The sequence below is a fragment of the Gracilinanus agilis genome, chromosome 2 (assembly GCF_016433145.1).
Source record: "Gracilinanus agilis isolate LMUSP501 chromosome 2, AgileGrace, whole genome shotgun sequence".
NCBI classification, from domain to species: domain Eukaryota; kingdom Metazoa; phylum Chordata; class Mammalia; order Didelphimorphia; family Didelphidae; genus Gracilinanus; species Gracilinanus agilis.
Window position 1 is genome coordinate 49916006 of NC_058131.1, and position 23409 is coordinate 49939414.

Here is a 23409-nt window from a genome sequence, read left to right on the forward strand (position 1 = left end):
AATGGAGGTTTGTAGTTACTTTCTCTGCCCTCTGAAGACTTCTTGTCCAATTGTTGGGATTAATCCTGTATTGATTGGATTAATCTTGCTACTTCATCTGCCCTGAGGCTAAAAGCTCAAGAGGAGGGAAAAACAAACAAACAAACAAACAAACAAAAGAAAAAATTCTGGGGGGACAAGGAGGAGAGTTTTCCCTGAACTGAGTTCTCCAGCAGTGGGGTCCCCCTATGCTGTCCTCTGTGTTTGATCTGATTTTCTTTCCTCTTGAAGCCCTGTGTTCTCTATCTCGATTTGAGGAAGTCAAGCTGTCTATGGTCTGGGGTTTGGCTCTCTCTAAACCACCTTCTTCCAGGCATTTTTGCTGTGTTTCTCTGGTTTTCTCCTCCAGTCACCTCTCCAGTGCCTGTGTTTAACTCCCTGAGTCTAGTGCCAGCAAGGCCCTCTCTCCCGACTGGTGTGCCCACTGGCCCTGAGATTTCTGGGGCCACTGGAGACCCCGCACAGCATGTGGGGGAGGCATCCTGGGAATCCCCTTCTACACCCTCAGACCCGACAGTTCAAGAATTGAAGCCTTTTTCTTGGCATACTTCATTAGTTGTGCTACAGTAGGGTTCCCCCTGCTCTGTCCCATTATTAGATTTGGTCCTCTTTCTTCTCAAAGTTCATTGTTTTCTATCTCAGCATATAAGGGTACAGAGGTTTTAAGATTCACTCCTTCTAAGCAGCCATCTTCCTGGAAACCTGATGTAATCAATAAACATTCATTAAGCACCAATTATGTGCAAAGCACTGTACTAAGCCCTGGGGATACAAAAAAAAGGCACTAGACATTCTCTCAAGAAGCTTAGAGTCCAATGAGGGAAACAACATGCAAACAAATATATACAAAAGAAATATATACAAAATATACTGTTCAGCCCAGTTCTGATTTCCCAAATTAGGAGGCTCACCAGATAATGTAAAAGCAAGAGGTACTGTTTTATTGCAAGCTTGAGCTTCAGTCCCACAATGGAACATTTGAATGAGGGCCATAGCTGGCATATATAGTTTGAGTAGGAACTTGGGGTCTGGGTGTTTGTTGTTTTTTATTCAGCAGATGCTATTGTTTGAGGGTCCTCCTCTCCTTCGTTCAGCAGATGTTACTGGTTGGGGTCTTCCTGTCATTTAACAGATGTTACTGGTTAGGGGATTTCCTGTCATTGAGTAGGTGCAGCTATATTTATCAGCTCTTATATCCAGTCTACTTCTAGGCCTAACAATACAATATATATAAAAGATCAAATAGACATATATATATATACAAAACAAGCTACATACAGGATAAATAGGAAATAAATACCAGAGAGAAGACACCAGAGCTAAGAGGGGTTGGGGAAAGGTTCCTGTAGGAGGTTAGAAGTTAGTTGGGACTTGAAGGAAGCCAAGGAGGTCAGTATTCAGAGCTGAGGAGGGAGATCATTCTAGACATGGAGAATAGCTAGAGAGAATGCCCAGAGCTAGAAGACAGAGTGTCTTGTTTATACAATAGCTAGGAGGCCAGTGTCACTACATGGAAGAGTATATAGCGGGAATAAAGTACTGTTGTACCTTGATACATGAGCACCTTAAGTCATGAGCAATTTCAGATGCAAGCAGTCACAATCATGATTTTTTTGCTTTAAGTTACAAGCAGATATTTGAATTACAAGTTTCTGTCACCCTCCTCTAGATAGGTTGCCAAATGTTCAGGTTCACAAGTCACATGAGGCTGTCTCACTCAGTTCAGTGTTTATCTGGCCCTGTGAGCATCTATATTGAATTGCTTTTGATTGACCTTGATGACCCCAATGAGAAACCGAGGGAGGAATTGCCAACAGAATTGAAGGAATTACAGCAGTAGCAGCATAAGGAGGTTTTGCAGGAAATTAGTGGGGAGGAGCCTGAGGTGGATGAGCAATCAGTATAAGCAAGATTAAGAAAATGTTGAGGATTTGGGGGAAAATTAAACAGTTTATTTAAAGGACACACTCAATGGCAATCCTACTTAGATTAATTTACCTGTTCAGTACCATACCAAACTAACCAAAAATTATTTTATAACTCTAGAAAAAAATTAAGGTTCATCTGGAAGTACAAAAGAACAAGAATATAAGGGGAATTAATGAAAAAAATGAGAAGGAAAGTGCCTTCACTGTACCATATCTCAAACTGTATTATATAATAGCAACATCAAAAAACCATCTGGTACTAGCTAAGAAATAGAGAAGTAGATCAGTGGAATAGATTAAGTACCCAACATGCAGCAGTTAATAACCATAGTAACATAGTATTTGACAAACCTAAAGATCCAAGATTTTAGAAAAATTCATTATTGATCAAAATCTCTTGGGAAAACTGGCAGAACATGAAAATTTGGCAGAAATCAGGTATAGATCTAGATCTCCCACTATATAACAAAATAAACTTAAAATGGATACATGATTTAGAAAAAAGGGTGATATAAACAAATTAGAGGAGCAGAAGAGTTTACCTGTCATATCTATGGAGAAGGGAAGAATTTACAACCAAACATAACATAAAGAACATTACTAAATATAAAATGTGTAACTTTGGTTATATTAAATGAAAGATTTTTAACAAACAAAACAAATGTAATCAAGATAAAAAGGGAAACAAAAACTGGAGAAAAAGTTTTATAGCAAGTATTTCTGAAAAAGGCCTCATTTCTCAAATATATAGAGAACTGAGCAAATTTATAAGTACACAAAATATTTACTAGTTGGTAAATGATCAAAGGATAAGACTAGGCAATTCTCTGATGAAGAAATTAAAACTGTGTTTAGTCATGTGATAAAATGCTCCAAACCACAATTTAGGCAAATAAAAATTAAAACAACTCTGAGATACAACCTCACCATTATCAGACTGACTAATATGACAAAAAAAAAGAAAATGAGAAATATTGGAGGGGATGTGGGAAAATTAAGACACTAATACACTATTAGTGGAGCTGAGAACTGATATCATCATTCTGGAGAGCAATCTGTAACCATGCCCAAAGGGCCATAAAACTGTGCATACCCTTTAGCCTAGCAATACTACTACAAGTGTTAAGATGAAGAGAGGCCCTGTATAGATGGTTTAGATGGGTGGCTAGGATTTGACAGGTTAGTTTAGCCTGACAGGGAGGTCTCTTCAAGGACAGAGAAAAGATGGCTGCACTCTCTATCTGAGGCCAGTACAAAACTGATCTGACTGCTGTCTCTTATTAACAAGGTTTATTTAAAAATTATCAGAAGATGGAGGTGAGGAGTGTGGGTTTTAGGGTACTTCCCTATCACTAATGTCTCTATCTTATTGCCCACCAGTTTGACTTTTCATCAGTTGCTTCATCCCTCAACAGTCAAGGCTGCACTGAATATACTCTGTCTAAAAATTCCCTTCTGTCTAATCAGTTCTAGGCTAAACCAACACAGAAATATAGCCTTTAGAATGTAGATTGATGAAAGATGAAGTCAGGTGTCAGAAATTATTGCATTCACCTCAGAGAGTCTAAAGCCCCTCCATCCCCACCCCCCAGCAAACTTAACAATTCAATCAACTCCTTTTCTGGTTTTGGTCTTCTTATGGCTTCAGCAGTTGGAAAAATCTTCTCAATCCAGCCAGATTTCTCACTGGATCAACTTAGAGAATCATGAACCAATTCCCCCAAAAAAACAGTTAGAATCTCAGCATCCTCTCTCTCCTCAAGATTCTAACAAGGTTTTGCCTCTGCCAGGGCTGTTCCACACCATTCCATGTCACTCTGCTTTGTTCACTCTGCAATCCTGTTTCCATCCCAAAATCTCCCTTTCACACCAAGTCTATATCACAAAGAGATCAAAGATAGGGGGAAATGATTTACTTGTACAAAAATATTATAGGAGCTCTTTTTGTAATGGAAAAGAACTGAAAACTGAAGTTTTGCAGTTTGCAGAATTGCTGAACAAGTTGTGGTATGTGATTGTAATGGAATAGTATCATCCCATAAGAAATGATGAATGGGGACAATCACCAAAAAATACCTAGAAAGATTTATGTGAAATGATGGAGAGTGAAATGAGCATAACTAGGAAAACGTTATACCCTGTAACAGCATTATTGCATGATAATCAACTGTGAATGGATTAAACTATTATCAGCAGTGTAAGGATGTTGGACAACTCCAAGGGAATCATGATGAAAAAGACTTTCCACCACCATAAGAGAAACTGACTGAGTGTGAATGCAGATTGAAGCATATCATTCTTCTCTTTATTTCCTCCATTTATTTTTTCCCTAGTATAAGTGACATATCTTATTTCACAACATTATCAATATGAAAATATGTGTTGTATTGTATGTACAAGCTATAACATATTACCTGCCATCCTGGGGAGAGGGGATGAAAAAGAGGGAGGGAGAAAACATGGATTGCAAAATGTCAGAAAACAACTATTAAATTAAAATAAACAATTTTGATTACATTAAATTAAAAAGGTTTTGTACAAACAAAAACAATGCAATGAAAATCAGAAGGGAAACAACAAACTGGGAAAAAATCTTTATGACAAAAAATTCTGACAGAGGTCTAATTATTCAAATATACAAGGAACTAAATCAATTGTATAAAAAATCAAGCCATTCCCCAATTGATAAATGGGCAAGGGACATGAATAGGCAATTTTCAGATAAAGAAATCAAAAGTATCAATAAACACATGAGAAAGTGTTCTAAATCTCTAATAATTAGAGAAATGCAAATCAAAACAACTCTGAGGTACCACCTCACACCTAGCAGATTGGCTAAAATGATAGCAGGGGAGAGTTATGAATGTTGGAGAGGATGTGGCAAAATTGGGACATTAATGCATTGCTGGTGGAGTTCTGAACTGATCCAACCATTCTGGATGGCAATTTGGAATTATACCCAAAGAGCAATAAAAGACTTCCTTCCCTTTGATCCAGCCATACCATTGCTGGGTCTGTACCCCAAAGAGATCATAGATAAGCAGCCTTATACAAAAATATTTATAGCTGCGCTCTTTGTGGTGGCAAAAAACTGGAAAATGAGGGTATGCCCTTCAATTGGGGAATGGCTGAACAAATTGTGGTATCTGTTGGTGATGGAATACTATTGTGCTCAAAGGAATAATCAACTGGAGGAATTCCATGTGAACTGGAAAGACCTCCAGGAATTGATGCACAGTGAAAGGAGAAGAGCCAGAAGAACATTGTATACAGAGACTGATACACTGTGGTAAAATCAAATGTAATGTACTTCTGTACTAGCAGCAATGCAGTGACCCAGGACAATTCTGAGGGATTTATGGGAAAGAACGTTACCCACATTCAGAGGAAGAACTACAGGAGAGGAAACACAGAAGAAAAACAACTGCTTGGACACTTGGGTTGATGCGGACATGATTGGGGATGTAGACTCGAAACTACCACACCAATGCAACCATTAATAATATGTAAATAAGTCTTGATTGATAATACATGTTAAAACTAGTGGAAATGTGTATTGGCTATGGAGGGGGGAGTTTGAGGGAGTGAAGGGGAAAGTAAAAACATGAATCATATAACTATGGAAATTTTTTCTAAAAATAAAAAAAATTGGGGCAGCTGGGTAGTTCAGTGAATTGAGAGCCAGGCCTAGAAATGGGAGGTCCTGGGTTCAAATCCGGCCTCAGACACTTCCCAGCTGTGTGATCCCGGGCAAGTCACTTGACCCCCATTGCCCACCCTTACCACTCTTCCATCTATGAGCCAATACACAGAAGTTAAGGGTTTAAAACTGAAAAAATAAAAAATAAAAAAATTCTATTAAAAAAAGGGGGGCCAAAGGGGCAAAAAAATTCAATTTAATTTTTTTAAAAAGGACTTGGAGGCACAGAGATCATTCTAAGGCTTGTGTAGTTTTCTATTTATAAAGAATTGTTCTTACTAAAGTGTTAGGCTCAATTGCTTCTACAGGCCAAAGTAATACTAGTTCACTCAGCATTGTCTAAAGTTCAGTGCCTTTGGACAAAGCATCATTTGACCTCTCCTAGTTATGATTCTGACTTCCTTCTGCAGCATTCAGTTTCCATATAATAAAGAAGTTGGATATTGTGATTCCCAAGGTCTCATCTAGCCTTTCCTCACCCTTTGATCCTATAGACCAGGGGTCGGCAACCTTTTTTGGCCGTGAGAGCCATAAACGCCACATTTTTTAAAATGTAATTTCGTGAGAGCCGTACAGTGCTCACAGTGCCGCTCCTGTAACAGCACCTGAAAAAAAAAATTGACTTTATGGCTCCTGCAGAAAGAGCCATATCTGGCCCTCAAAAGAGCCAGATATGGCTCGAGAGCCATATGTTGACGCCCCCTGCTATAGATAATCAATATATGATCCTATAAATAGATAATCTCAGTTTAAATGATCTTGAATTTTATTATTGTGTATGAACTTATGAAGAGAGATAGATAGAGGAGGAAAGTAAGCGGGGATAAAGAAGATTCCCTAGGGAAATTGGTTAGGCAACAATTTCTAGAAATTTACCCAAAATCTCAGGATTGTTAATATCTTTTCTTCATTTTGTTTCTCCTTAGGTAGTGTTATTGGCACGAAACCCAAAAGATGTTCTGGTCTCCTATTATCATTTTCACAAGATCACAAAGGTTCTGCCAGATTTCAATTCCTTTGATGACTTCTTTCACCAGTTCGTCGAAGGCAAAGGTTTACTATACCTGGGGATCAAGGATAACAGGGGCAAAACTTATAGGGAGGAAAATATGGCTAGGCTTTGAGCTCTATTTTGAAGGCAGTCCTATTTCTTAAATCTCATTAACCTCTTTAATTTTCAATTCTAAATTCTCTATCCCCTCCCTCACCCATTGAGAAGACAAGAAATATGATACTCATTGTAAGTATCATCATGGAAAAAATATTTCCAATATCTGGTTAATCTGATGAATCAGAGTTATCCAAAATCAGAATGGGCTCAATCAGGAATTAAGGACTTCACCCTCTCAGTAGAAGCAAATTTCCCATCACTGGAAGACTTCAAGCAGAATCTGGACTTAGAAGAGATTCCTTATTCTATTCTAGGAGTTTCTAGATACCACCTAACTATGAGATTCTATGATTTCATCAGTGGCAAGGCTAACCTCACAGTGAAGAGAAGTGTTCCAAACCCTGAGAAGGGTAAAGAATTTTCAAGGAATTTATGCTCTTTCCCATGACACCAGTAGAATTGATGGAACAGGATCAGTAGAATGACTATGGGGAATCATAAGTTTCTCCAAGTTCTACCCTTCCCTGTCTGCCTTATTTTAAGTAGGGGAAGATGACAGACTTACATCTAAGACAATATGTCAAATTCAAATAGAAATAGGGGTCACTAAAATATATAGAGAGGTCCCTCTGCGTTGCATACTGACAGTTTTTAAATGTAATTTTATCTGTTTTATTGTATTTTCATTTATTTTCTTAAATATTTTCCAATATATTTTAATCAGTTTCTGATTATATGGAGGAGTGTTGTGGGCCATGTGGTAGACCTCTGCTCTAAAATAAGCATTAATGGGTCAGTAAAATAAGAGAAGATGCTGGCCTGGCATGGAATGTGAGCAGAGTCATAGATAAAACTAACAAAGGTGATGAGGAAACTGGCCTTGTCCATTGTCCCTTGTAGAGATCATAGATCAATTTAGAGCTAGAAGTTATCTAAATGGGGCATCTAAGAGAAAAATGGGGTTGGAGTTTGGAAGATTTGAGTCTAAGTTCTACCTTAGTCAGTCATTTGTGACATTGGATAAATCATTTTGCCTCTCTCTGCCTCAATTTCCTCACGTGTAAAATGAAGCTAATAACAGCACTCACATTTTTAGGGTTATTGTAAGGATCACATGAGATAATCTTTGTAAAACATTTGGCAGATGAGGAAAATGAGGCCCAAAGATTAAGTGACTTTCTCCAGGTCACACAGGTGGTAAGTGGTACACCATAGAATCTGCCTGGGTCCTCCTGATGTCAGCCAAAGTTCTTTTCTGCCCAGCTTTCTCTGTCTCATCTCAACAACTGAGTCAAATCTTCACAGTGCCATGCCACTAGGAAGTTTTCAAAGGCCTGAGGCCACTGCTTCTGATTTCAGAAAGATCAAATAGTATATGTTCTTCCTCTGGGCCCAAGACAGATGCCCCCATGCCCTCTGGGAGAGCCCCACCTTGGCCATGGGATGGGGAGCAGCTCCCATAGTCAGAACTGCAGTGCCTCAGGCCTTGGCTTAGGAGCATGCCCTTGACTCTCTGCCTTCTCTTTCTCTCTAGTGTTTTATGGTCCCTGGTTTAACCACACTAAGAGTTGGTTAGATGTCTGCCATGAACTGAATTCCTTTCTGATCACCTATGAAGACCTGTCCCAGGTAGACCAACATTTCTCCACCACATTTCCCTGTGTTCAGTCATCAGGGCTAGATCCCATAGCCCATTATTTTCACCTTCACCCATCATTTTCAAGGGTTTCCTCCTCCATGGCCCCAGCTAATCCTGGGGATACCCCTGTTAACTGAGAAGTGGCCAGGGTCGCTGATTATGGCCATCAGCTTTTTCCAATGGGGGAGCTTCTATGCTGGATCACCAACTCCTCTGGGATCTTCCCAGATGCTCAGAATTCACAGGACAGTAAGCAACTCATATTGGAATGATGGATGCTGGAGAATAATGTTAACAAGACCATACACTCACAAACACGCACACATAATCACATAATTACACACACATTGTCATATATATGTATGTGTATATATGTAAGTTTATATATATGTATATATATATATATATAAAATCCTAAATGGGAATAATTCATGAATGGTGGAACTCTCCCCACCTTCCCTGTCCCCACCATGGCAATAAGTCCACAAACAAGGAGTTGAGAGGTCAAAGTATAAGACAGCAGTTTATTCTTTCCAGAAATGGACATTACCTGCTTTGGATGCTTGTGGAATGTCTTTTCCCCATTTTCTCATTTGATGTTTATCTTAGAATTAAGATTTTTATAACTGTTAAATTCTTGCCTGCAGAATAGTCTCCAGTGTTTGTATTTTTTTCCTTTGGATTCATTGATGCAAAATATTCTGAAAACTGGTCAACCTGGCTTGCTCACTCTAAGACCTGAGATGTCTTTCAACCCAGAAAAAGAGTCATGTATCCTCCCTCAGGCTTCTTCAACCTGGCTTGAAATCAAGGTGTCTCAACCATGCTAGAAAATCAAGATATCTTGTCTCAGCCTTGCAAATTCTCACCAGCTCCATCTAAGAGATTTCATGATCTAGCCATAGTTTTCAATCCTGTAAATCTTTCAACAAACCTAGGAACCTCCTTCCTCTCTCCCTTTCCTCTAAATCTCTAGCACAGGTACACAACACCAAACACTTGCTTCACAACCTTTCTGGCAGGGGCCCCTCAAAATGCATACTCTAGACTTGTATTCATCCCTCACTTGTGACACGTCTTACTCACATCCAGAGAAGGACTCCTCATGCTCCTCCCTCTGTACTCACAAATTCCTTTTGTAACAAAATCCAAATTCCTAAATCATCACTGTCTTAGTATTTTTGCCTCTGAAACTCCTTTCAGGCTTAAAAGTAAGTAAGAATTGCTCAATCCCCCCCTTCCAGACAAACAGATGTAAAACTTTGGCTGATGCATGTCTTAAGCCATGCCAAAAATGGGAAACTGAGGCCCCTCACTATTTCCCAATCCTTGACATGCTCCCATCTGAGTGAGATAGGGTCAAGAACACTAGACCCCACCAATGCAATAAGTTTACTGTTACAGAGTGGAGAGGACAAAGTATAAGACAGAAGTTTATTCTTTTGTGAAAGGGACATTCCTTGCTTTGGATGCTTGAGGTATACATCATGCACATGTCATATATGCATAAACACATACACAAACACATATTCCCAAGCACACATAAACACATACATCTCCACAAACACACACATATTCACAGACACACATACTCATACACATCCAGGTAATCAGAAATGCATATCCATTGTCAGAGGCAGAAGTGTCCATATAATTAAAAAATACATATAATGAATCACACATACTCTCAGATACATAGACCTTCACAAACTCACAAACGTATATGTATACACATGTATGATTATACTCATAAGCAAATGCTCAACAACTGAAATAGGTCATGAGCACCTGCTCCTCAGTATCCAGCCTTGGTCCCTGGTTGCCAACCTTACCTCCAGGATTCCCCAGTTTGATTTCTTTATAGTTTTCCATCAGGAGCAGCAGGGATCCTGGAGATACTTCTACTGGGGGGGGAGGGAGCCTGGGGTCCTGTGAACCCTCAGCCTCATTCCTACTCCCCATTTCTAAGGAACCTTGCCAGGTTATCCAGAACCTGGCCAACTTCCTGGGAGAGAAGCTGAAACCAGATGATCTGGAGAGCATCCTACATTACAGCAGTTTTTCCTACATGAGTCAAAATGACTCCCTCAACTATTCGTCTTCCAAAATTTTTGACCACAGCAAGGGAAAGTTTTTTAGGAAAGGTAAGGAGGGATGCACCTTCCTAGTGTATTTCTGCAGGACTTCACCAGGGAGGAGAGGGATCCTTATTTCTGCAGTATTTCACTCAGTGTCCTTTTCTCCCTTTAGGTGTAACAGGAAACTGGAAGGAATACTTCTCACCAGAGCAGAATGATAAATTTAACAATATCTACCAGGAAGAGTTGGGAGATCTCAACTTTAAATTTGACTGGTCTCTAAACTGACCAAAAAAACAAAAATTAGACCCTTTCTCTAATCCTCAGGCTGATTACTGTAGTGATGCCTCACCTCTATTCTACCTTACTTTACCCTTCTCCCTGACACAATCCCATACCCTTCTATTCAGTATCTGGCCAGCACTGAGTCATCCCCTATTTTCAAAATTTTTGGCATCCTAAGACCTTCCTATCCTTGTGGAGTATGGGGGAACCTAAGACAATTTAAACCCACTGAGGAAAGAAACCATAAAAATATGCTTGTAAGTCTGCCTGGGATTTTTTGCTGGGCCAATCACAATACAAGTTTCTGTCTGCCTAAACTCAGATAAGGAGAACTCTTGAAAACTTCCTCCCCACTTGACCATAAGAAAACCTTGAGCCATTCCTTATTGTGATGACCAGAGAAGCCTTTGTAATGTCATAACCCAATTACCCAGACTTCCCTTCCCCTGTTTAACTCCAAAGTTACTCTAAGCAAATCAACTATCACTCTTCTTCAATTGCTTGAGAAAACTATAAAATGTAAGTCTAAACTCTGAATAAATGGAAGCTAGAAGGTTCCTGCTTTTCCTTTCTTTCTCTCTCTATCTCTATCTCTATCTCTTACTCAGAGCTGGCTTCCCTGTAACCTGATACTCTCACCTCAGCTATAACAGAAGGAATAGATCCCAGACTTGACCCTCACATCCAGTCATTCATCACTTGACAGTGGAGTCCTCACAGGACCCAACTCTAGAGAAAACACCACCACCACCAAAAATCTACATCAACAACCCTTCTCCATGTCCCTTTATCTCCACTAACATAACCACTACCTGTAAATGTTAAAATGAATATATAACAATAACTTTTAAAATATTATGTTTTTATAAGATTTATTAGTAATCATTAGAAAATAAACCCACGTGCCATGGATAGCTTAGGCTGTTTGAACAGTCCACTTCACCATGCCTCCATAGCAAGGAAAGAGGGCCCAGCCACGCAAGACCTCACAATATATCCCCCTGTTGCTGTCAGTGCATAATGACAGGAAGCCAGTGGGCTCATGAGAAATGTAGTTGAAACGCACAAAATTTCCAATAACACACACCCTAGTCTAGACCCCTCACCTGATTGTAATAATACTAGCTAAATTGGTCTCCCTGATTCCATTCTCTCCCCCTTCAAATCCATCCTACACTGAGCTGCCAAAGCCGTTTTTCAAAAGGTCAAGTCTATGTCAGCCCTCTCTGCTCAATAAACTCCAATGATTACTTTTTAAAAATATTTTTTTTACCAATTATATGTAATTACAAATTTCCACATAAGTTTTCCAAAGTTATATGATTTAACTTGTCTCCTTCCCTTCTCATTTCCCCCATCCCAGAACTAACAATCAATTCATACATGTTTCAACTTTGAAAAAACACAGAGCCATTAAAGTAGTAAGAAAGACCAAGTCTTTAATGAGGACAAGAGACAGTGCTCAAGATATGGCTGCCACACACAGTCAAGAGCTTAATACCACACAGAGTCAAAGCTCTGGGACTCTGGGAACAATGCTCTGGGAAAACACACTGCCAAAGATGATTTTCCTGGGAGCAATAGAAATTCAGGTCCTGTATACCTTTGGGGGAATTAAGGACAGAAAACACACTGACTAGTTAAAAGCAGGCCTGGAAATGAGGCTGTAGCCAGAGGCTGGGGCACCAGGGAGTAGCCTAAGAAAAATGGGAGAAACTTCTAAGACAAAAGGGTACTTATGTAATAATGAGATTAAACATACCCTGCCCATTTTTAGATTTTATAACCAAAGGTGTAAACACCATCATTTAATACACAAATGGGGAAGACTATAACCCATGTGTGGGAAAGTGGGTGATGAATCAGAATTGACTGACTGCCCCCTGGAAAGTCCTTAGCAAAGTGTTTGTTATGATTGGACGCAAAAACTAAGAGGAAGGCACAGGAAGTGATGCAAAAGAAGCTCATTTAAAAGGGAGTGACAACTTCCTGTAGGGCAGTTCTTCTTGATTTTTCTGGAGCAGGAGCTCAAGTGGGTGTTCTGCTCTTCTCTTTTCCCTGGAACTAGAACTGGAACTAGAGGAGCTCTAGCTGGGACCTTGGACTTGGTGAGACTGTTCTTAAATCTCTCCCTTAGAACTACATGTGGTGAGTGAAAAAGGCTGACTCCCTTAGCTTCCCTGGAGTTACTAGCCTCCCAGGGGCCCTTGATTGGGAGGAAGGCCATTGTGGATAAAACCCTTGTTAACTGACTTTTAGACTCTCTGGCTGGGATCTCTGGTGCCCTACCAGAGTAAACTCAGGGATTGAGCACATAGCCTATCTCATTAATCTAGATCTCTTACTCTACCCTCTTCTTATTTCTGTACTTTCACTATCTCCCATATCTTATAAATAAATTACTAAAGTTCATTTTTAGAATTGATAATTATTCAGTTATTGGCAACCACTCATTTAAATATTTACTCCAACCAAAAACCTCCTTTTTCTCTTTTTATGCATAAGATTCTCCTAACTCTATCTAAACTGAGATCATTAGGTACTTTAATGTTCATTGTTCAGCTGGCACAAGGTCAATTTGGGACTTCTCTTAAGGCAATTTCCTAAGGGACAGGGCAAACTTGGGGGTTCCAAAAACATAGTGGACACATGTATTTTCAGGCAGGCAAAACAGATTTCCCTATTATCCATTTTTGTAAGTGAATAATCTTATAAAATCAAACCCCCCAAACAAAACCCCAAATAAGCAAGTGAAATATTGTATGCTTTCATCTCCATTCCTATTCCAATAGTTCTTTCTCTGGAGGTAGATAACATTCTTTTTCATTAGTTCCTCAGAATTGTTCTGAATCACTGTATTGCTAATAGTAGCTAAGGCTATCACATTTGATCATTCCACATTATGACTGCAACTGTGTACAATGTTCTCCTAGTTCCACTTATTTCGCTCTGTATCAGTTCATGTAGGTCTTTCCAACTCTTTCTGAAATCACCCTGTTCATTCCAATGGCTTCTTTTTCCCTAAGGATGATTGGATAAAGTCATTTGACTTTTAAAGTCCTTTACAACCCAAATTCTTCATCATTTTCTAGTCTTCTTACATTTGCATGTGTTAAGATTAAAATTCTCTGGAGACTGTATTTTAACTTATATGTATCTATTAATTAATTTTAAAAGCATATCTAAGAAAGAAAAAGGACCAGCCACAATGTGACTAACTATTCCTGTCACAAGCCTACCCTACCCAGAGGTCCCCAGCCATTCTGGCACCCTTACCTCAGAAACTCCCAGAGTCAGACTATGGGTGGTCCACTGCTCACCTAGCCACCTCTTCTCACCAGATTCTGCAGAAAAAGAGAACTACATTCCTTCTCCAGTCCAATTTTATGCTTCTTGTGATGTCACTTTTCTGAGTTCCTCTGATTTGGCAGGCTTTGACCTCAGTCCAGATCAGGAACAGGTCTTCCAAAAGCTGGGTGTCATGTCAGAAAACAGGTTAGCATATTTTAGAAGCCAGGAGTCCTCTGGGTTCCCCCTCAGAGTGAAAATCCCCCTTATCTTGAGTAGTTCTTAATTCAATCATAAGGTTAACTGGTCTAATTGCCTTTCCTCACACATGACTATCAGCAATGGCCCAAATAACCAATATCATGGAGCAGAGAAATGTGCCTCTTTCATCAGCTTCTCTCAACCCTACCTCTAGAAGAAAGATTGCAAGAGAAAACATGAAAAATAACTAAGAGAAAACAGTGAAAAACTGGCAAAAAGGAATTGATCTTCTGATTCTATTTTCCTAAGCATTCCAGTAAGCAAATCTACCATGACCCACTGCCTCCTCTCTCTACCCTGTTTTACTCATTTTTAACCATTAGTGAGTTCTTCGAAGAACTTCAGTTTTGAAGAAGGGTATTGGACCAGCTTGTCTTTAAGAGGAAAGGAGGAGAATTTAGACACAAACCCTGGGAGAGAAGATTCTGGAAGGAGAACCTTGGGAGAGGAGGATCTTGGGAATTAACTGAGATTAATGGTCACTCCTTATCTAGCTTCTCTCTGAGCTAGAAGGAAGGACATTTACTCTATCATCTCCTGCAGACAGACTAATCTTGTGGAAAGATTAGGAAATTCTTGGATTTGGAGAACTGCCTTAGAGGAGATCTGTGTTTCTCTGAAGTGCTGAGATCAATCTGTCTGAGACAACTTGGTTAAGTTAAACCCTAAAGGTTTTTCACCTGAAACTTAGGGTTTACCTAGGAAGCCAATAGTTTGGGGGTCTACATAAGATAAGGGAGCTGGTAAGAAGGGTTTAAGAAGACAAAGAGGCCATCAGAATTGTCCTTGATCATTGTAGTACCAATAATAACTAAATCTATCGCAGTTGATCATCCCATAATATTACTGTTCTTAAATCTCTCCCTTAGAACTACACATGGTGAGTGAAAAAGGCTGACTCCCTTAACTTCCCTGGAGGTACTAGCCGCCTGGTTCTTCTAATTTAACTTTGCATCAGTTCATGTAGGATTTCCTAGCCCTTTTTGAAATTATCCTGTTTATCATTCCTTATAACACAGTAGTAATCCATCACCATTATATACCAAAATTCGTTCAGCCATTCTCCAATTGATGGACATCCCCCTAATTTCCAATTCTTTGTCACTACAAAAAGAGCACCTATAAATATTTCTGTATATATAGATCCTTCCCCCAACTTATTTTTATCTCTCTAGGGCATCAATGTAGTCATGGTATTATTGGATCAAAAGATATGACTTGTTTTATAGCCCTTTGACTATAATTCCAAATTGCTCCTGTGTCATTTGGAATGGTTGTAAGCCCTGAAAGACTACAACTCCCAGGACTCTCTCTGCTACAACTTCCCCTAACAACTCACACTCCCTTTGTGGGAGGTGTCAGAGAAAGTATAAAAGGGAAAGTTTGGCACCTTTTCTCTCTGTGTGCTGGAAGCTCAGCTCTTTACCCTGAGCTCTTGACCCTGGAAAAAGATTTCTTGACCTTGGAAGCACTTTCAACCCTGGAAGTTCCACTCTCTAACCTGAGCCCCTGATCTCTCTCTTGGCATGTTTTTCCCTTTCTTCCTACCTCCTAGTATTCCCTAGACCTTCCCTTTCCTAATCTAAATAAAGCCTAGCTATTCAAACCCTAAAGTTGCTCTCTGATCATTCATTTGAGGCTCTGGTCAATTTCTACCTGATGGGGCTGGGGACCACTACCTTCCTTTCCCTTCCTCTACCATCCTCTCTCCTTTCTCCCATTCCTCCTTCCTCTCCTACCTTCCTCTTCCTCCCTTCACTTTCACCGCACTCCCTGGAATGGTTTGATCAGTTCATAATTCCACCAATAAATCATTAATGTCCAAATTTTGCCACATCCCCTCCAACATTTATCATTTTCCTTTACTGTCATATTGGCCAATCTGATAAGTATGAGGTGGTACCTCAGAGCTGTTTTCATGTGCATTTATTTAATCGAAAGGGATTTAGAACATTTTTCATACAATTATTGATAGTTTGATTTCTTCATCTGAAAATTGCTTATTCATATTCTTTGACCATTTGTCATTTCAGGAATGGTTTTTATTTGCATAAATTTGACTTAGTTCCTTATATATTTGTAAAATGAGACTTTTATCAGAGAAATTTGTTATAAAAAATTTTCCCCAATTTGTTGTTCCCCTTCTAATCTTGGTTGCATTGGTTTTGTTTGTATAAACCCTTTTTAATTTAATATAACCAAAATTATTCATTTTACATTTTGAAATATTTGCTATCTTTTGTTTGTAATGAATTCTTCCCTTCTCCATAGATCTGACAGGTAAACTATTGTATGGTCCCCTAATTTATACATACTATCGTCCATTATGCCTGCCATATACCCATTTTGACCTTATCTTGGTATAGAGGCTGAGATATTGATCTATACATAATTTGTGCCATATTATTTTCCAATTTACTCAGCATTTTTTGTCAAGTAGTGAGTTCTTATAGCAAAAGCTGGGATCTTTGGGTTTATCAAACTAGATTGCTGAGGTCATTTGTTCTTAATATATTCCATCGACCCACCCTTCTATTCCTTAGCCAGTATGTGAAGATGGGATTAACTCTCCCTTGCCCATTTTTAGACCAGGCCAGAGTAATTATCTATACTCTTATTTTCACTCTTTCTCCTTTTGTAAATAAGCTACCATAAAAAGTCATTCTGACTAAATCACTACCATAAGTATGACTGCTACAATGGATTACTGCTACCCGTTTGGGTTTCTGGATAGCATTCAATGACTCAGTTATTATTTCTGCATGTACAATTGGTTTTCCTGATGCAGTAATGAAACTTCACTGGTTCCAGATCTTTCCTGTTGCATGACATACTGAAAAAGCATACAGAGAGTCTGTATAGATAATAGCACTTTTACCATCAGCCAGAAGAAAGGCTTGCTTCAATGCTACTAACTCTGCACCCTGAGCACAAAGATTACTAGGTAATGAGCCATACCACAGGGTCTCAAAATCTGTGACCACTGCAGTACCAGTACAATGAATTCCATTACATAAATATGAAGAACCATCAGTGAATGATACCAAGTCTGGATTTTCAATAGGAGTGTCTCTAAAATCCATTCTAGGAATAGCCACTAAATCAATTACTTTTACACACTCATGTAATTTTTCACTGTTCTTTGGCAAATCAGGAAGAAATGTAGCAGCACTTAATAAATTACACCTCCTCAACTAAATGTTCTCACTACCCAGGAGAATAATTTCATGCTTAGAAATTCTTTGATCTGAATAAGCTTCAGTACAAAATTTCCTCATTAGTGCTTCTATTTGATTGGAACAATATACAGTAAATGGACATCCCAAAACTAAATCAGCTCACTACTGGACTAACAGCAGCATCAGCTACCCACCTTAGACAAGGAACAGTACCTCTAGCTATTAGATTAAGCTGACAACTATAATATCCAATAGGATGATAACTTTTTCCCAAAGTCTGTGTTAATACCCCAGAAGCAATTCCCTTGGTCTCATTTACAAACAATTGGAATGGTTTTGAATAGTCTGGGATACCCAAAGCAGGTGCACATAAAATAGATTCTTTAAGCTTAATTAAGGCTTGAAAATGTTCAGACTAAAGTAAAGTTCAGGTTCTGTGTTCCTGGTCAAATCAGTAAGACATTTTGTTATTTCACTGTAACCAGGGATCCACTGTCTACAGAATCCAGTTGTTCCAAGAACAGCTCTGAGCTGCTTTTTGGTCTTCAGAGCAGTCAGTTTCTGGATATCAGCTATTCTTTTCCGTGCTAAACTTCTTGTACCCTCTGATAACACTAAACATAGATATTGCACTCTAGACAAAACCCACTGTAATTTTGCCTTGAAGATCTACACTCATGCTTCTATAATTATAACAAAAGAATCTTGCTATCTCTAAGACACACTTTTGCATTTGGGACGCAAGGAAAATATAGTCCACAAAATGCACCAATTTACTTTCCTTGAATTGTATACTTTGAAGATATTTATTTAAAATTTGTGAAAATTGGCTTGGTGACTCTGTGAACCTCTGAGAGTCTAAGTCCAGAATGTGTTTTCCCACGTTAAAGCAAAGACCTTTTGAGAATCCTTATGAATTGGAATTGGGAAAAAAGCTGAGCTTAAGTCTACCATAGTGAAATATCTTGCCTGGCTTGGAATGGAAGAAATTATAGCAGTTGGACTTGGTACAACAGGATGAGTTTTGATCACATAATCAGTGACAGCCCTTAAATCTTGAATAAAATGATATACAGGTCTGCCATTCTCATCCAACTTTGGCTTTTTAATAGGAAGAATAGGTGTATTAAACTCTTAGAAGGAAGGAATGATGATCCCTTGTTGAATTAGGGATTCTATTATTGGTCTTATGCCCTCAATTGATTCTTTAGTCAAGGGATATTGAGGTACACAAGAAACTGGTCCTCCCTTAGTCCTCACTCTCATTGAAGTAACTGATTTTAATAGGACCACATCTGTAGAAGACTTTGAACAAAGATCCTTAGGAATACCCTCAGGTATTAGATAAACTAAACCTAAGTCACTCTCTGTATTCACTGAATCTAAGAAAAGCTTTGGAAAGACTTTCAGAGATTCTTCTGGAAGATGTAATGACATATCTCCACTGAGAGTACAGTGAATTGTCACCCACAGTTTACACAATAAACCTCTTCCCTTGAGATTCATTGGGCATTCTGGCATACAAAGAAATGCATGTTCCACAGATAGTGGACCTAAAGTAATCATTTTTGTTATAATTTTGCTACTCTTTGAGATTCCCAGTAGCATCTATTACTTCCATTGTACCAACAGCTCTACAATTCTCAGGAAAACTTTAAAAAACTGATTTACTGGCTTCAATATCAACCTGAAGATCATAAATCTGGTCTCCAATAGTCACAGACACATGTGGTCCCATGCTATTTGGTGGTTGGAATGTCTCCAACACAGGAGCTAACAACAGTAACATCAGTTCAAAGCTCAGTCATTTTCTGTCCAACCAAACACATATCTGCTTGAATTGCATGATCTTCCCAGGATTTTACATCTTTATCACCTTCATCAGATTTACCACTATTCTCATTGGTCCCGTTAACCTCTGTCTTAGTTTCATTGTTCACATTTACAATCACATTTTCCTTATCCATTTTATATCCTTCATTATTTTCCATAATTACACAATCATTAGAACTTTCAACTATTTTCACATCACAATTCTCATTCTTCCCCACATTCATTAACATTAATTACATTTTCATTTGTTTTAATTACATTATTTACAGATTCATTAATTTTATTCTCATTATATTCAATACCATTAACTTTAAATCCATTTTCCATTGATTCACTAAACACTTGAGAACTCCAGGTACGCCCTAAAAATGAACATGCCCCTTTGCTCTGATCTCTCTTCTGGTCACTAACTACTTGCCTATATTTCGGTCTTTCTACTGATTTGACCTAATCTTGCATTGTATTGAGATCAGGTACTTGAGCTCCTTGGCAACATGCATTAGGACAACCATTTCCATTACTCTGCCTTTGATAATTATTTCCATTGTTGATCCATCCATTAGAATTCTGTCCCCATGAATTATTATAAACATTACTTCTATTTAGTTGCCTTGAAAATTGTCCCCTATAATGACAATCTCTCATAAAGTGTCCAACCCAATTGCATAGGTAACATCTTTGAACTCCAGATCTCCTTTCCCTAGAAAGATGCTGATTCCTAGGTTGCATCAATCTTAATGCTGCAACAGATTTCACCTCTTTAATTTCACTATCTTTTGTTCTTTCATTGTCTTCTTTTGATTGTCTCCTTAAGTCCTCAACTTTAGCAACCTTAACCTCATTAGTTTTATCCTTATAAACAGTAAACACAAATGTAGCCTTCCTCTTTAATTCTTCCAGACTCATTAATTCCCAGTCTGGACAATTATTATTTAAAAAATTTCACTACAGTGCATGCATTATTAACAAATAACTGTTTGATGTGTGCAATTGTTTCCTCTGTAAACACATCCAACCCTAGTTTCAATTCTGCTGCATCAGACAATCTATGTAAAAAAAACTTGATGGTGACTTTCCAATATCTTCTTTGATCTTTTCAAATCTAGACCATGCATCTGGATGCTTAAAATTTCTCTCCATTACTTCAGTTATAGTCTCTCTTGCCTGCTTTAAATTCCTATTATTTGGCACTGAATTTAAATCTATATCATCATATTGTTCTGGCTATGGTGTTAAAAGATCATTATTTCTTGTCTGCTCAATGCACTGATGCCTTTCTCATTTTGCAAGCAATTCCTTCATAAGTAAAAAAGAAATCTGCATAGTCAGGATCATGGATAACAGCTCTTTTAAATTCTCTTATCTCTTTATTTGGTTCATCAAAAAATCTAGGTGTTCTGCACTTAATGACATCCAGTTCTGCTGTAGATAATTGCTTATGAGATTCTAGGAAGATGGTGGCATAGAAGCAGCAAGGCTCCAGACCTCTGTAAAACCCTTCACCACCAATCAAGGACAAAGGGCTCCAAGGGATCAGAAAACCAAATCTGACAATACAACAGAGCTGGGGGATCCTCCAGCTAAACACAACTTAAAGCATATGTGGGGAAAAAAGAGGAAAAAAAAGCCTGAATTCTTGGAACTGTCCTGTGAGAGGGGAAAGAAAGGAGGAAGATGCAAGATTCCCTCCTCCACCTAATATGCTGAGCCTCCAGAGGATCCTGGAATCTCTGGGTGGCTGGGGCACTAGTGTCATACTCAAACTCTAGGAGCTGAGAGTCTCACCTTGATTGACAGGTGAAGACAGTTGGAGACATTGGAATGTTCCCAGATGCCATGAGGACAAGAGGAAAGACAGTTAGCCGGAGGGTATAAATACCCTGACAGCCTTCTGAGAGGGGCTTTTGCTTTAGGTCTTGGCTTTGGCTTTTGCCTGAAACCCTTGACTTGAAGCATTAATCTGATCTTGGACATTGATTGACCTGTGGGTCTGACAGTGGATCCCCTGGTTCCCTCTGAATTCCCCCTAGATATTTAGGCATCTGAAACATCACTAGATATTTAGGTATCCCGGGCTGGGGTTGGTAGGGGGAGACTGGGAAGTGGGTAGGAGAAGAAGGAGAGGGTGGTAAGGGAGGTATTTCCTGATGGCTGTAGAACTGACATAACAACTGGCAGTAAGAAGCTGAGAGGGATCATCAATATCTGTGTCAACCAAGCAGATTGCTTACTCTGGTTTGGCTGTGGCCAAGCTGAGCCAGAGGAGGTGAAGAACAAGAGCTCCAGCATTACTGAACAGCCTACAATCCTGAGGGATTAGTGTCATAGCCTTTAGTGACAGGGTCTCCTATCCCCAATCCGTTCCTGATCATTCCTTTCCCTTATGAACATTATAGATAAAGATCATTAAGTACCTTCCTTGAGTAGTTATTATATCGAGACTCTTGGGAGGGAGCAACACAGTCAGATGAACGTTATCCAAGGCTAATAGAGCCCACTACTGATAATTAATCCAACCCCAGGTGGGACCTGAAAGGGTTACCCATCCACTGAACTTTAGGGATCCTGCCTGGACGCTGTTATCAACAAGGGCAGTTATTATAACATCAAGCTGAGTGGCAGGGCTCGGGCATCCCTGCACCAGCCATCAAGGGAATCTAGCATAGATTCCCAGATTAATATACTACTATAATAACTAGAACAGTATAAAGATACCTTAATTTTTATAACACTAGTACGAGGGAGTCTCTCTGGCACAGCTATGCCAAACTCAAGGTTCTGCTCATGGACAGCAGGGAGGCTGCTGGAGGAGAAACCCTGAGAGGGTGAACATATCCTCCATCTTGTTCTTCACCCCCCACTTTCTCTCCAGGCTTTGACCTCAGGGCAGTTGGAGCCACGTAGATCAACCCCACCTGACTTAATCCCATCAATATAGCAGATAAGAAGTCCTCAGAGTGCTGGGAAGCTCCAACACCCCTCCCCCACAGACTACCAGTAAAGTAGCCAAATTCACTTCTTTAGCTTTTACCACCAGCTGGGGAAAATCTGACCTCAGGTCCTACTAACCTAATTAATCAACAAAACAAAGAAGAAGCCCTCCTATGGCTTCATTTTTTTCCCCTTCTTTCTCCCCTGTAATTGGCTGTAATCTTGATCCTCTGGTTAAATTTTTTTACCTGTGGGTTTGGTCTATTCAGCCCTGAGAGAGTTTATTCTTGGTTTTGTTGAGGCCAGATTTTCAGCAGCTGTTGGTAAAAGCTAAAGTGAATTCCGGCTACTTTCCTTGTAGTCTGTGGGGGAGGGGTGTTGGAGCTTCCCTGCCCTCTGAAGAATTCCTGCTTGTTGTATTGATAGGATTAAGCCAGGTAGTATTGATCTACATGGCTCCAACTGCCTGCCCTGAGGTCAAAGCCTGGAGAGAAAGGGGGGCGGCATGAGACAGAGGGTATGTTCACCCTCTCAGGGTCTCTCCCCCAGTAGCCTCCCTGCTGTCTGTGATCAAAGCCTTGAATTTGGCACAGCTGTGCCAGAGAGGCACTCCCTCAGACTAGTGCCCCAGCCCACCCAGAGATTCCAGGATCCTCTGGAGGCTCAGCATATTAGGTGGAGGAGGGAATCTGGGATTTTCCTCCTTTCTTTCCCCTCCCACCCTAGAGTTCCAAGAATTTGGGCTTTTTTTTTCTCTTTTTTTCTGCCTGATTACCTCATAGGATGGATTCAGCTGGAAGATCCCCCAGCTCTGTTGTGTTAACAGATTTGGTTTTCTGTTCCCTCAGAACCCTTTGTCCTTGATTGGAGGTGAAGGGTTTTACAGAGGTCTGGGGCCTTGCTGATTCTACACCACCATCTTCCCAGAATTCCCTCAGAACAAATGTACTTTAAACTTATATTAGTGCAAAATAAAAAAACAATTAATATTGATTATACATACTTTAAAGGAGTCAAATACTATATTGCAAATACAAGGAAAAAATAATAAAAATCTTTTTAAAATAAAAATATATAGCTTAGAATCAGTGACACACTGTGTCAGCCAAGAAGAGATAGAATACAAAGGTTCCTCAT

The 23409-nt window shown here is 39.3% G+C and overlaps 1 protein-coding gene across 1 annotated transcript in view; it reads left to right on the forward strand.

The window, feature by feature from the left end:
* LOC123233235 (sulfotransferase 2A1-like) overlaps positions 1–11337 on the forward strand; it is a 72493-nt gene extending 61156 nt beyond the window's left edge. The window contains exons 4-7 of the mRNA XM_044659385.1: positions 6594–6720; positions 8313–8407; positions 10387–10561; positions 10668–11337. Of these exons, the coding sequence (XP_044515320.1) occupies positions 6594–6720; positions 8313–8407; positions 10387–10561; positions 10668–10783 (513 nt within the window). The 3' untranslated portion in view covers positions 10784–11337. The remainder of the gene's footprint in view (positions 1–6593; positions 6721–8312; positions 8408–10386; positions 10562–10667) is intronic.
* The last annotated feature ends 12072 nt before the right edge of the window (positions 11338–23409 follow it).